Source organism: Scleropages formosus, chromosome 7, assembly GCF_900964775.1.
Source record: "Scleropages formosus chromosome 7, fSclFor1.1, whole genome shotgun sequence".
Classification (NCBI taxonomy): Eukaryota; Metazoa; Chordata; class Actinopteri; order Osteoglossiformes; family Osteoglossidae; genus Scleropages; species Scleropages formosus.
In genome coordinates, this window is record NC_041812.1 from 26342883 (window position 1) to 26356013 (window position 13131).

Here is a 13131-nt window from a genome sequence, read left to right on the forward strand (position 1 = left end):
ATAGCGGCACGTCAGTGGGAAATGTAGAATGCCCGGACTACCTGGTGCTTAGATCAAGCAGGTGCTGTGACACATTTGATGACAGGCTGACAACAGCGAGGGAGACTTGGCAGTTTCTTGGCTCGATCTCACAAATACCTATGGCTTAATTCCAAAACGAACTGGTGGATGTGGCCACATCCCGATCAAGATCAAGGACCTCATTCCATATTACTACAGAGATTTATATTTTAGGGCACAGTGAGAGGACTAATGTCTGAGTGGCAGAGGCCTGAGAAGGGGAAAATTAAGGGTTGTGCTGCCTCTGTGCAAGTTATGAAGAACTGATGTGGCTGTGCTACCCAAAAGACTGGAGGGCAGGGTGTGTGGCCATCAAACTAGGCTGCAAGGGCTTTACAAGGAATTCTTTTCGCTTGTGGTATATTGGGTGGCACAGGCATTCAGAGGACGAAAGAAGTTAAAGTTGTTACTGAGGCTGCAGAGAGGGAATCTAGGCAACTGTGAATCAGGAGAGGTGAGTCATGGGTTCACAGTAGCACTACTTGGGCACATGATCAACCATGGATGAGATCGCCTGGCTGAGGATGCATAGTTTTGAAAGACCTAATACACCCTCTGATGATGTCCAAATGCAAAGTACGACAGCTTTGAAAAAACACTACTGCAACAGTCTTAATATTTAATGTACCCATAAAATGCTCTTCAGTCTTTTTTGATGATCATTATCCTACATGTTAACACAAACACACACACACACACATACACACACACACACACACACACACACACACACTGGCTGAAACCGCTTGTCCCAAGTAGGGTCATGGCAAACTGGTGTCTAACCCGGCAACACAGGGCGTAAGGTCGGAGGGGGAGTGGACACACCCAGGACAGGACGCACGCAAGATACACTGCTTACATTATTTCATTTAGCAGTTTTTTCCCAAAGCAACTTACAATGTTAATCTACCTACAATTATTAAAAATTACCCATTTATACAGCTGAGTAATTTTTTACTGGAGCAATTTTAGGGTGAGTATCTTGCTCAAGGGTACTACAGCGAGATGTGAGATATGAACCTACCACCCTGGGATCCAAAAGCAGCAGTTCTTAACCACTAGGGTACCAGCCGTCCAGTAAGCTGTCCACTACACTATCAACTTACAATGAGTTATTCCTCCATACACCAGTGAAACGCTCTTTCCCTCTGTCACTCACACACACTATGGGTGACTTTTATAATGACCAATCCACCTGAGCAGTATGTCTGCGGACTGTTGGAGATAACCTGAGGAAACCCAGACATGGGAAGAACATGCAAATTCCTTACACGCTGAACGGGGATCAAACCCAAGCCCCGCTGCACCACCCACGTGCTGGGAGACAGCAGCACTACTCCCCATGTCACAGTGTCACCATGCTATAATAAACGAGGAGCAATGGTACACCATCACTTAGGGGCTAAAACTAATTTTTCCAGGGACGGAACTAAAACTTGCCATTTAATTTGCTGAATGTAGAGGTTCTGATACGAAACCTTGGATTTCCCTAATTTCATGAAGAGTTTTGGTATTGCATTTAAGGTTTAATGCTTTGTGATTTATTTAAATATAAAAAAGTATTTAAGGGTTAAATTTAAAAATCTGAATGAATAAAAAAGTTTTTTTCTGGTGGTAGAAATGCTGTTATGTACACATTAAACCTGTCTCCAAATGAGTTGTGCAGTCAGCGTTAATCACTTACCAAGAGCAGTAATGATGATATTAGATAGCTACTCACCATTACAACCATTCGTATGAACAGGGATGCTTTAAACCTGTGTAAAGAAAGCCTTGAAACTTTTCACCGTCATCACAAAGGACCCATCCTGCATAAAACTGGTTAGTCCTGTTCATTAACTATTTTTTTTTTCAAATAGCATACAAGCTGCCATATAAAACACACTTCCTTTCCAAGAACCGTAAAAAACTGTATGCTACAGAACTGTGACCATGAAATCTGTATCAGAAAGCCAGCTCAAGATAAGCTCAGTGTTACCTGCCACAAATTGTTCTATTTTAAAGTGATTTAAAAACTGCGTGCTGTGTTATAGAGCTTTGGTCTTCTGTCAAGCTGTGAACATTCTGAAAAATAAAAAATGGGAATATATCTCTATGGCAGTTATCCATCCGTTTTCTAGACTGCTTAGTCCTTTTAGGGTCGCAGTGGTAATAGGGAGAGCAGAGAAGCCCATACGTCCCTGTCCCTTGATTCTTTCTTCAGCTCAACCCGGCGGATCCCCAGCCGTTCCCAGGCCAACTGGGAGATATATATAATCCCTCCAGGTCTCGTCCCAGTTGGCCGTGCCTGGTATACCCCCAAAGGGAGACACCCAGGGGGTTTCCTTACCAGATGCCCGGACCATCTCTACTGGCACCTCTCAGTGCGGAAGACTAACGGCTCTACTCCGAGTTTCTCCCAGATGGTCAAACTCCTCACCCGTCCGTGCCAATTATGTCTGCTTTAATAAATAAAGGATGTACAGTCACCACTTCAACTTTCAGAATAGCTGGAATTCATTGATGCATTCATTCAGAATGATGCCAGAAATGTTCTGAACTTATCTATTTGGCTGTACCTAATAAAGTGGCAAGAAGTATATTCATATAAGCATTTCAATAAAATATTTTATTGCCTGTAAATCTGTTTTTGTGTGTTAGAAAAGGTTTTCTGTACTTGAATTTTTCACATTTGCATTTCCCTTACAGTGTACCTTTAAAAATCATTTCTTAGGATAGCATTTTTCCAGAACAGATAGCTTGGACAAATGACCTCATGACCACAGTAAAATTTAAAACATTTTTGTCTCTCACATTGCTTTTTAATGCAATGCTAAAAGTGAAATGTGTAAAACTGGCATTTTACCAAAACAGCTAAAAACACTTAAAATTGGAAAGAAATAACAATGTATTCTCCAGGCCTCCAAACAAAATAATTTGCTAAATGGTTTCGTTACGGGGGGGGGCGTGGTGTGTGTGTGTGTGTGTGTGTGGTTTCGTTACATGTTAACCACTGGCACTTCAAAAGATTTACAAATTACTTCTATGGAAAATGAGTAAAACCTGTTTGTGACAGTAGTGTATTTAGCAGTGTAAGTCACCGCAATGAATAAGGTGTGTGGGCTGATAACGGTACACAGGGTTCATTGGAAGTTGTTTTGGAAAAAAGTGTCTGCTAAATAAATAGATTAATGAAAAGAAATTTAAATTTAATACATTAATATATTAATTGATATCCAGAAAGTCAAAATATATAACTGGAAAAAAAAAATTCACTGGTTTAACATCGGTTACTCAACTGTAGATCTTTTTTCTTACTGATTAAACATTTAAATAATAAAATAAATTAATTACACCTTTTTGCAATTATCTACTGCAAGCTTTTTTTATCTTTTAGAAACAGCTTGAAACTGAGTTAAACCCTGAAAATGTAATGTACAAAAAGAAAAGATCACATTTTTATTCTCTGATGTGTGAACGACTTCTGATGGTGAAGAGGTTATACTTTGACATTTGTCCTGAAATATAAGATTTCAGCATCAGACACGAGACAACAAAAGGGTATAATTATACCATTGTGTCATTCTTCTTTGTGTTCTCGAAAACATTTTGTACCAGTATGTCTGCATGGCATGAAAGTCAGATTTAAGATAAGGGTGTGACGCAGCAGAGGAAGAGCGTATAAAAGGGACAAGGTTGTACCAACGACAGCAGTTGACTGTACATACAGTTGTAAGGCATCATGATGGCACTCTCTGTGACTAAGTTCATGCTACTGGCTGTTACTGTCCTCGCTGTCCACAGAGCAGAGGGACGGCTGGTCTCCAAATGCGAGCTGAAGAATGAGCTGGAGGCAGCATTCCAATTAAACCAGTCCTTTGGAAACCAGTCCTTTGGAAACCAGTCCTTTGGAAACCAGACCCTTGGAAACCAGTCCACACTGGATGTTGTGGCAAAGAGTGAGTTAATTTTAATAAATTAGTCCGGTTACTGTACGATAAATGTGACTAAACTGAAAGCAAAATGGCAAAAATTGCTGTAAAAATGTCCAGCTAGAGTTGTGTCAGTTAAAATGATTATGTGATAATAACAATAATGATCATAAACACGAAAAGTCATTTTCAAAATTTGTGGAATGCTTCTGTATGCTAGTTATGTTTGGATTGATAAATATAATATATACAGTACTGCGCAGAGTCTTAGGCACCTAGATGTTTCACAAACACATTTATTTCAGATGGTTATTTAATGTCTTCTGCATTAGTGTCAATGGGAAAGGGCATATTTTAGATTTCCAAGCCAGTCTATCGCAAGGCATCCCAAGCAGGACTCGAACCCCAGACCTGCCAGGCAACGGGACCCGGCCAAGCTCGCTGCACCAAGCGGTTGTTGACAATGGAGGGTTACTAAGCTTTGTAGGAAGTTTCTTAATTAAGAGCATTATTTTTGGAAGCATTCTCACTTCACAGCTTTTTTTCCTAACCAAGTGCCTAAAACTTTTGCACAGCACTGTACTACCTGTGAGAATGCGTTTATTCATTTTTGAAGGAAAACACCTCATTGTTCCAACTGTTCATGCGTGAACATGAATTCAATGCAACTAAATTGAGGAACAGCACATGTAGCCTCCTTAAATTAACAGGATTACCAGAAAGCATTGTATCCACGTAAAACCATAAATGTGACATTTTTTCTCCTTACTTACTACAGACATTATTATTCATCCAGCTGATGGTTTTCCCCAAAGCAAGTTCAGTTAATTAGCATGATTTGCTCATTTACACAGCTGGTTAAATTCAGGGTAAGAACATTGCAAAAGGGTTCTACAGCAGGAGGAGGGGGATTCAAACCCAGGACCTTTCACTGCAGGGCAGAAGTGCTAACCACCACACTGTGCTACTTTCAGTTGTCTGTAAGGTACAGCTGACTTCTGGTTTCAACACAAGCCTTGTGACTCAGCTGGCCCCTGCTACCGCTGGTACGAAGAAGCCGGGGTATGATAATTCAAATCACAAGAACCAGCCTCCCAAGAGACGAGCACGTGATACCAGGAGACAACAGTCCGAGGGAAAGAATAAAGGCGAAAAACAATACGGAAGCTCTGAAAGCGAGGAAGACAATCATGGCAACCATGGCAACGTGACGCCACCCACTCCTACGGTCAGCCTCTACGGCCTCTTCCAGTTGAGTGGTTCTGTGGCTTGTTCGGATGGTGTCAACCCCTCAAGTAACATCTGCAATATTCCCTGCTCTGGTAAGTGGAATTCATTCTTCACCATGTTGCTGCACAGTACAAATTATACATGTAAGTCATACGAGGAAATGAAATATTCTTTACACAAACAAATGAAAATGAAGGATAATCATTCAAGTTTCTTCTTTCCTTTCATTCTTAAGCACTGACTGATGGCAATATCTATGACGATGTTGCCTGCTACAAGAGAATCACTGGCAGCAGCCTGAAGTGAGTACATAAGTGAAGAGTTTACACGATGACACACAATTACAAAGCCGTATTTTTTGTCACACACAGATAATTCTGATGCGGAAACATCTTTCTTCATGTCTACGACTACATGATTTTTTCGGTGTGTGAACCGGCTGTTCTTCTTCCACTGCAGGCAACCGGAAGGGCTTCCACAGCAGTGTGCCGGAGTTGTGTACTCCACCTACTTCTCAGAATGTCTGTAAAACAAAGCCAAGGGAGGCATCACTGCTTGCAAGGTGTTCCATGATGATTCACATTAACGCTTCCTTCCAAAATTGCCTTTCGTAACCACTTCTTTGGGTTGGGTTTCCGAAGTTGAGATTTTTAGCTCAAAAATGAATAAGAAAAAATAAACTTAGCAAGATTTAAAATATTTTTCTCTCCTGTGTCTCATTTCTACATGCAAACTTAAAAATGTAAAATGTGAAAAATAACTACACAAGGCAAAAAAAAAAACAATTATTGTCCAAGCCATTGAGAAACATATTCTGTATTTATCCACTTACATTTCTTCATTTAGCAGACACTTTTTTTCCAAGCTGCCAAGGGGATGTGTGGTCATGTAGCAGGTTTGGCTGGGGCCCACTGTGTGGCTCATCTTCAGTTCAAGTCCTGCTTGGGGTGCCTTGCAGCAGACTACATCCCATCCTGGGTGTGTCCCCTTGCACCCTGTGTTGCTGGGTTAGGCTCCAGTTCACCACAACCCCACTCAGGATGAGCAGCTGTGGCTATTGTGGGTGTGTGTTTTCTCCAAAGCAACTTACAGTGGATACTATGTAGTGTTACTAGCCTACACACCTTATTCACCATGGTGACTTACACTGCTAGATACACTACTCACAATGGGTCACTCATCCATACATCAGTGGAACACACTCTGTCACTTATACACTAGAAGGGAACCTGATGTCTTTGGACTGTGGGAGGAAACCAGAGCACCCAGAGGAAACCCACACAGGTATGGGGAGAACATGCAAACTGCACACAGACTGAGTGGGGAATCAAACCAACAACCTCCTGCACCACCCGGGCGCTGTGAGACAGCAGCACTGCTCACTGTGCCACCATACCTCCCATGCTTTATGCAGAAAAGTGCAACTACAGAAGGAATTACAAAGAATGGTGTTCCTCTGGGTAAACATGTGTGGGACATGAGTATTTCTGCTTTATCCTTTGCCATTGGCCACCTGTTCATGATGTTAGGACAAGAAAGGGTATGAAAATTAAAGGAACAATAGCTCTGCATTGTGAATATTTTCAAGACTGAATCTATTGAAGCAAAGGTGTCCTGTGAAACTCTCCCTGAAATTTCATCATTGTGTTACATCATTATGTTATGTGCCTTTGTGGGAGGTTAGCGCACATAACGATATGAGAAAGTTCACATTAAAAAAAGACACACCAGGGTTCGTCAGGATATCTGTTTAATATATAATACATAATGAAATTCTAAAAAATTTTTGGGAGTACAGTGGCGCAGCAGGTTTGGCCAGGTCCTGCTCTCTGGTGGGTCTGGGGTTCGAGTCCTGCTTGGGGTCCCTTGTGACGGACTGGTGTCCTGTCCTGGGTGTGTTCCCTCCCCCTCCATCCTTGTGCCCTGTGTTGCTGGCTTAGGCTCTGGTTCACTGTGACCTTGCTTGGGACAAGCAGTTTCAGTCAATGTGCGTGCTCTTAAAAAAAAAAAAATTCTCAAAAAAGGAATGCAGTGAATAGAGCATAGAGTGAAATTCTCAAAAAGGTTTATAAATTAAGACATTCATTTAGAGCGAGGAAATTAGACTGTCATGCTCTAAGCACCTCATCATAACTTACTTCATTTCAGGGATGTGTATAATATTATCAATAAAAACACCCATTGGTATACAGTGGGATAAAAACTATGGGAAAACTATAGAGGTGCTCATTGTTTTTGTATAAACTATTAAAATAAACTGAGAATATCTCAGTCTTAAATCTTAAAATACACATAAAATGAAGGAATGTTCAGCTGATTCTACTTACCGACTTAGTTTAACCAAACATGGGGTTCACTTGTTTCTACACCAGTTCTACTTCTGTTTTTCTACTACATGTGTGATTTCCTCTAATTAATGAATGGAATCAGTAATTGCATACCTGGCTTCACACATTCACAAACAGCCCTTCTCAGTATATTGAATTGCATAATTAATTAAGAGTTTAATACTTGAATAAGAGGTCATTCATTTGTAGTAAGAAATTTTTTTACGTGTTTTATTTGTTATAATCCGTATAGGCTACTTTTTCGTCGACTGTTGTCCATTTGGAACAGGTGACTTTGCTTTCTGTAAAAATTAATTTAACAAATTCATCCAATTCATTTGGATTATTATACAAGGACATATTGTCTCCTGTAAGCAGTTCTCTGCTGTGATCATTTGTGTTCTACAGACAGAGCTTCAACAAATGAAGTTTATCACTTAAACATAAAAACAGTAAAAATCAGAAAACATGACAAACAACCCCAGGCTGCCACTGTGTCATCTTCGTGCTGTCAAAACATTTGCAGCTGTATGTATGTGTAAGCGGCCTGAGAGAGGGGTGGGAAGAATAGCGAGACCTTGTAAAAAAAAGAGAACATTAAGGTTAAAGTCTTTGATATTCAGTATAATTTTTTGCTTCACTTTTCAATACTCCATGTTCACACCCACTAAGTGTACAAGAACAGAATGACAATATGCAGGGACTAATAACAATGGGCTGTTATTTTCTCTGTGAAACATGATCCCTTTTTCACGTCACCAGGGAGGGGATTAGGAATTAAAACAGGAAAGAATTCTTTAATTACACGCCAGCGTCCAGTTTCATATCTCTCGGTGCCCTTCCGGGGGAAGAATATGGTTCACAATTCATCCTAATGGGCAAAATTGTCTGTTTACCTTCAGCCGCGCTTCTGTTTCATTTGTTGTTCTGTCCGATCCTGATTGATGTCAACGGGTGGCTTCACACTAGAGCTCCTGTGGAGTAATTGGGTCAAGCAGGGATAAATGTACTCGGCCCTCCTGACTTGTCTGATTTACTATAAATTCATATTCGCTGCTGGAGAGGGGGCGTGTAAATTTCATACGCTGGGTCCAGGGCCCGAGGGGCGCAGTACCAGGCTATCGGCAGACCGGGACTTCACTAACTAATCGCCTGGACCTGAAAGAAAAAGTGACAAAGACAATGGTGTGCAAAGACTGTATAAGTAAGCCACCTGGCAACTGAGGAGAGAAAAACAAAAAAACAAAAAAAAAAAAAAGCAAAAATTAAATTTCCAGGATTCAAAATACCAGTGTCTCCCCAGCCCACCTGGGTATTCTGGTGAATTACAATGGGACTGCGTAGGGAGTGTCTATAAGAAGGACATGTTTATGCGGCAAATCACCGCATTTATAAAAGCACTGAATAGGTTTATCTGAGGGTTTTACAGAACCTATCCATGAATAACCTGTGGCATTGCCAAATGTACAATAGAATAGATACAATATAATAGAAACAATACTGTGGCGTGACATCTTATCCACAATCCAACCATTTACCAACAGACCCGTTTTCCCGCCCCAAACTCTCTGTAACATGGGTCGCTACAATATAATAGAAACACAAAAGAATACAATATTGAACAGGGGTGAAAAAGAGGTTACCAAAAGTGTGTCCAGACAGTCCAGAATTCATTTAGATCTAGTTTTAATTTTACAAGCGAAAGTAAGTTACACACTTGGCTCAGCCGCGTTCTTGACGAGGTACTTTGTATTGTGCACCGTAGCTATGAAATGAATTTCTTTGCTGCATTCTATAATTTGATCAGAAAAAGAATTCAGGTTGTTGACTAATAAGAATGTAGGAGGGGACAAATAAAAGTTTTTCTTAAAGATTTTTCTGAATGCTTGAATGAGCACTGGCCCAGTAAGGTTGCATCCTATCAAAGTCCTACAATGAATGAGCAGGGGTGTCTCCATAAATATCCCATGAAGATATACTGCAGTAAGGTAGAGGCTGTGAGTCAGTGTGAAGTTTTGCTCCTGGATGCCAGGAGAGATGCACACATGGAAGACTTTAGCCCGAAGAGATAAACATTCATTCCAAGTAAGGATCATGTCACGCTCCCACGTCTCCCTCACTGCGTCATGAGAACACATACCAACAATTGCTGAAATAGTATATGATGCAGAGATTGTACCCCTGGAGATGCTATGCGAGCTGGAATGTTTTTTCCAATTCAGTTAATCCAGTCTCTTCTCTTTTTCTTAAGCTAAAGTAAAATGTTGCGATTCCAAACATTTATAGAAATCAATATTTGATAGAACAAAGTCATTTCTTAGATGGTGGGAACTTTACCACCCTTAGATCGGCAACTAAGTGTGACATATCACCCCCTTCGACATCAATTCCCGGAGCTCAGTTTCTCTGAGTATAAGGGGAGATGTGGGTTGAGAGTGGCAAGAGACTGTATTGATCATCCATTTGGCATCCACAATATCTCCTATCATCCCTCTAAGTGCGAAGAGTGTTGAATAAATATAAAACCTTACGAAACTTCTTGGTGTACTGTCAATATGAATGCTATTCTGACCCTGTGCTGTGCATACAACCAATAAAATAGAAATCTTGTTGAATTTCAGAAAAAAAGGTGAACTCCCGAACAGTTTTGGATGACATGATGTCGACTCAAACCCACAATTAAAACCGAACTTGGAATCATTTGCTCGATTTGCCAAGCCAAATAATAAAATCTCACATTCAATGTTTAGTATCATCACCTTAATATGTTTTAAAACCACATTTATTTTAGCCCATTAATGTACTGTGATGTCCTGTATAACAGCACTAGTGATATCAGAAGAAACATCTAGACTTTTTTGTTTTTAATACATGTATTTTTGGATTATGATTTGCTTTTTGTTGTACATCAAAAGTGATTTCTTCAGTTGACTTCTTGTGTTCCTCTTCAAGTGCTTTTACATGGACAGCTAGCAGTGTACTGGTTAGTACTACTGCCTTTAGCCCCCCAGGTACCATGTTCAAACCCCACCTTGGGCTATACTACCCTTGAGCAAAGAACTTACCCTAAGGTGCTTCAGTAAAAGTGCTCAGCTAGACAAATAGGTAAATAATTGTAAGTTGCTTTGGAAAAAAGCATTAGGTAAATCTGTTGCACCTGAAGTCAGTAAAAGCCCAGATTTATGCCTATTAGTGGAAACCGACAACTTATTGAGCCGTAGTTAAAGCACCTGTGTCTCTCAGCAACTGTACTCTGGTCAAGTACAGAGACATTGATATTTCAGTCACGGGAAGTTTAATTTCTTAACATTATGGAAAGCATTCCTTTCTATCAAAGGCAGGTTTTTGTGAACAGAATCATTGAAATAAATCCAGTTCCTGATCCCTGACAGCTTGATGCTGTGTTTATGTGCTATATTCTGCCATTGCTATATGCTGGAAATTAAATTACAAGGAGTTTTCTGCTCTCAATGTTTACTGGTACTGCTTTCAAACTTTGTAGTAATAATGATAAATTACAAAATGAAAACTAGAGCTGTAACTCCAGCGGGAATGAAAGTGTTATGTCTCTCTCTGGTGGCCACTGACAAAACAACTGTATAACTTATCAACTGTATAAACTTGGCTTTATCTGCAGATCATAAATAGATTTTAGAGTTGTATTGGCGAAATAAGTAATAGAAAAAACATGGTTGTAATTTGTACAGCCTTAACCCTCTATACCTACTTCAATAATATTTGACTTATGTTCCATAGAACACATCTGGTATGGAAAAATGTAAATCTATTTAGTTTGGCATCCTGACTTTGAACGTATGGCTTTGAAGATCCTTTGACTTAGACTGAGATTTTTTTCATGTAGGATGTATTTGCGGAGAGAGGGTTCCCTCAACTCTATTTCCCTCTGCCATGGGTAAATTGGGCCGGCAAAATAGAAGCATACTCCCCTTTCACCATCTCGAAGGCTTTAGTTACTATGATTGTTACTGCGACCATCTCCAAGTTACTATAGCAATACCCAATGCATCAAATGGGGGAGGCTGCCAGGATTAAGTCAGTCTTTATTCAGACATTGGCAGTCGTTCAGTCTTGCGGTTGGGTTTTTTTGTCCATTTCCCTTGTAACATTTGCTAACAGTTATAATCATTCACACTTCAAGTATAATATCAGTTGCTTTGTCAGTAACTGCACATACATGTGTAAATTGTAGTTTTACTGCACCACTCGGAATGTTGTGCAGTATTTCAAGTTACAAGCTGACTCCTCTCTGAAAAACAGAAGAAATGCATCTTAACTGACTTGATCATCCATTGTGGGAATTGCACTGCAGGGAAGTGTAATATGTCGTGGAAATTTTGGTGCAAAATGCTTATGCAGTCGTCCCCTGGGATACACCCATTCTGACTATGGGAATTCCAGTTCATGAGGGGTTTCAGTCAATACTCCAACTTCAGTTTAAATGTTTAGAGCATATATTGGGGTGAAATAACGTTTCTCCTGGACCACATATACTATTAGTACTACAGTACAGTTCACAATAACTAACTATTAAACTAAAAACACTATGGAATAAAGTGCAGTGGTGTGGTCGGTTCAATAAATAGAAGTGGAAACAGATTTTAAAGTGGTAGTGGAAAAAGGAAGAGTTTTTTTGTGCAACGATTGTTTGGAAAAGAGGGTTAATGTGACCTAACGTAGGTTGATGCGGAATGTATTAAAGAGAGACATCAGCTGTACTTGGGATGGACCCCAATTTAAGTGAGGTTTTAGCAGAGACTGTCAGGGTCCTGAGAGGATAATCTCCGTAGACCGTATGAAAGTGGCTGGTGTCCCTCTGGATGGGGGTGTGATTCCGGTGGTCAGAGGTCAGGATTCTGGTATGTATTGGGTGGTTATGGGTGGTACAGAGAGTTCAGGATCCTGACAGCTTGAGGGGAAAAGCTGTTGCGCAATCTTGTAGAGTTGGCCCGTACGCTCTTGTATCTCTTACTAGGCAGAAGGAGGCTGAAGAGGCAGTAGGAGGGGTGTATGGGGTCGCCCACAATTCTGGAGGCTCTGCGGGCACAGCGGGCATGGTAGATGTCCTGTAGCGAGGGGAGTGGGGTACCAGTGATCTTCCCAGCTGTCGTCACTACACACTGTATGGTTTTGCAGTCGGAGACATTGCAGTTCCCATGACCTGTGGTGATACAGCGGGTCAGGATGCTCTCAATGGAACCCCTGTAAAAGGTTAAGAACACATCTATTCACATTTAATACGAACAAATCAGTATTTTGTGCACCTCCCAACAGCAGAGCAACATGAGACAATTGCCATCATGCAGTCTTCTTTGCAGTTACAATTTGGCTCAATCTGCTTGAAGTTCTCAACCTTCCATTATCCCATGTGAGTGTGAATTAAATTGCATTGCTTTCATTGTTTTTGTTTTAAATTAAGAATAATCCTACAGGAATTGAACTAGGAAAAGCGTTTTATGTTTCTAATATGACTCTCCTGAGCAGAGCAGAAAGACAGACACTCAGTTCTGAAGCCAGGGCCGCTGACTACTGGAGTTATACCTGAAGAGAGCTTCAGCTCTACACAACTTGCATCAAACAAAGGA

At 40.6% G+C, this 13131-nt stretch overlaps 1 protein-coding gene across 1 annotated transcript; it reads left to right on the top strand.

Moving 5' to 3' along the window:
* Window positions 1-3762: 3762 nt before the first annotated feature.
* LOC108926291 (uncharacterized) lies at window positions 3763-5900 on the top strand. Its single transcript, XM_018738892.2, has 4 exons — window positions 3763-3998; window positions 4946-5293; window positions 5437-5503; window positions 5661-5900. Exons 1-4 carry the CDS (start codon window positions 3782-3784, stop codon window positions 5728-5730), a joined length of 702 nt encoding a protein of 233 aa, XP_018594408.1. The 5' UTR covers window positions 3763-3781; the 3' UTR covers window positions 5731-5900.
* Window positions 5901-13131: the final 7231 nt, after the last annotated feature.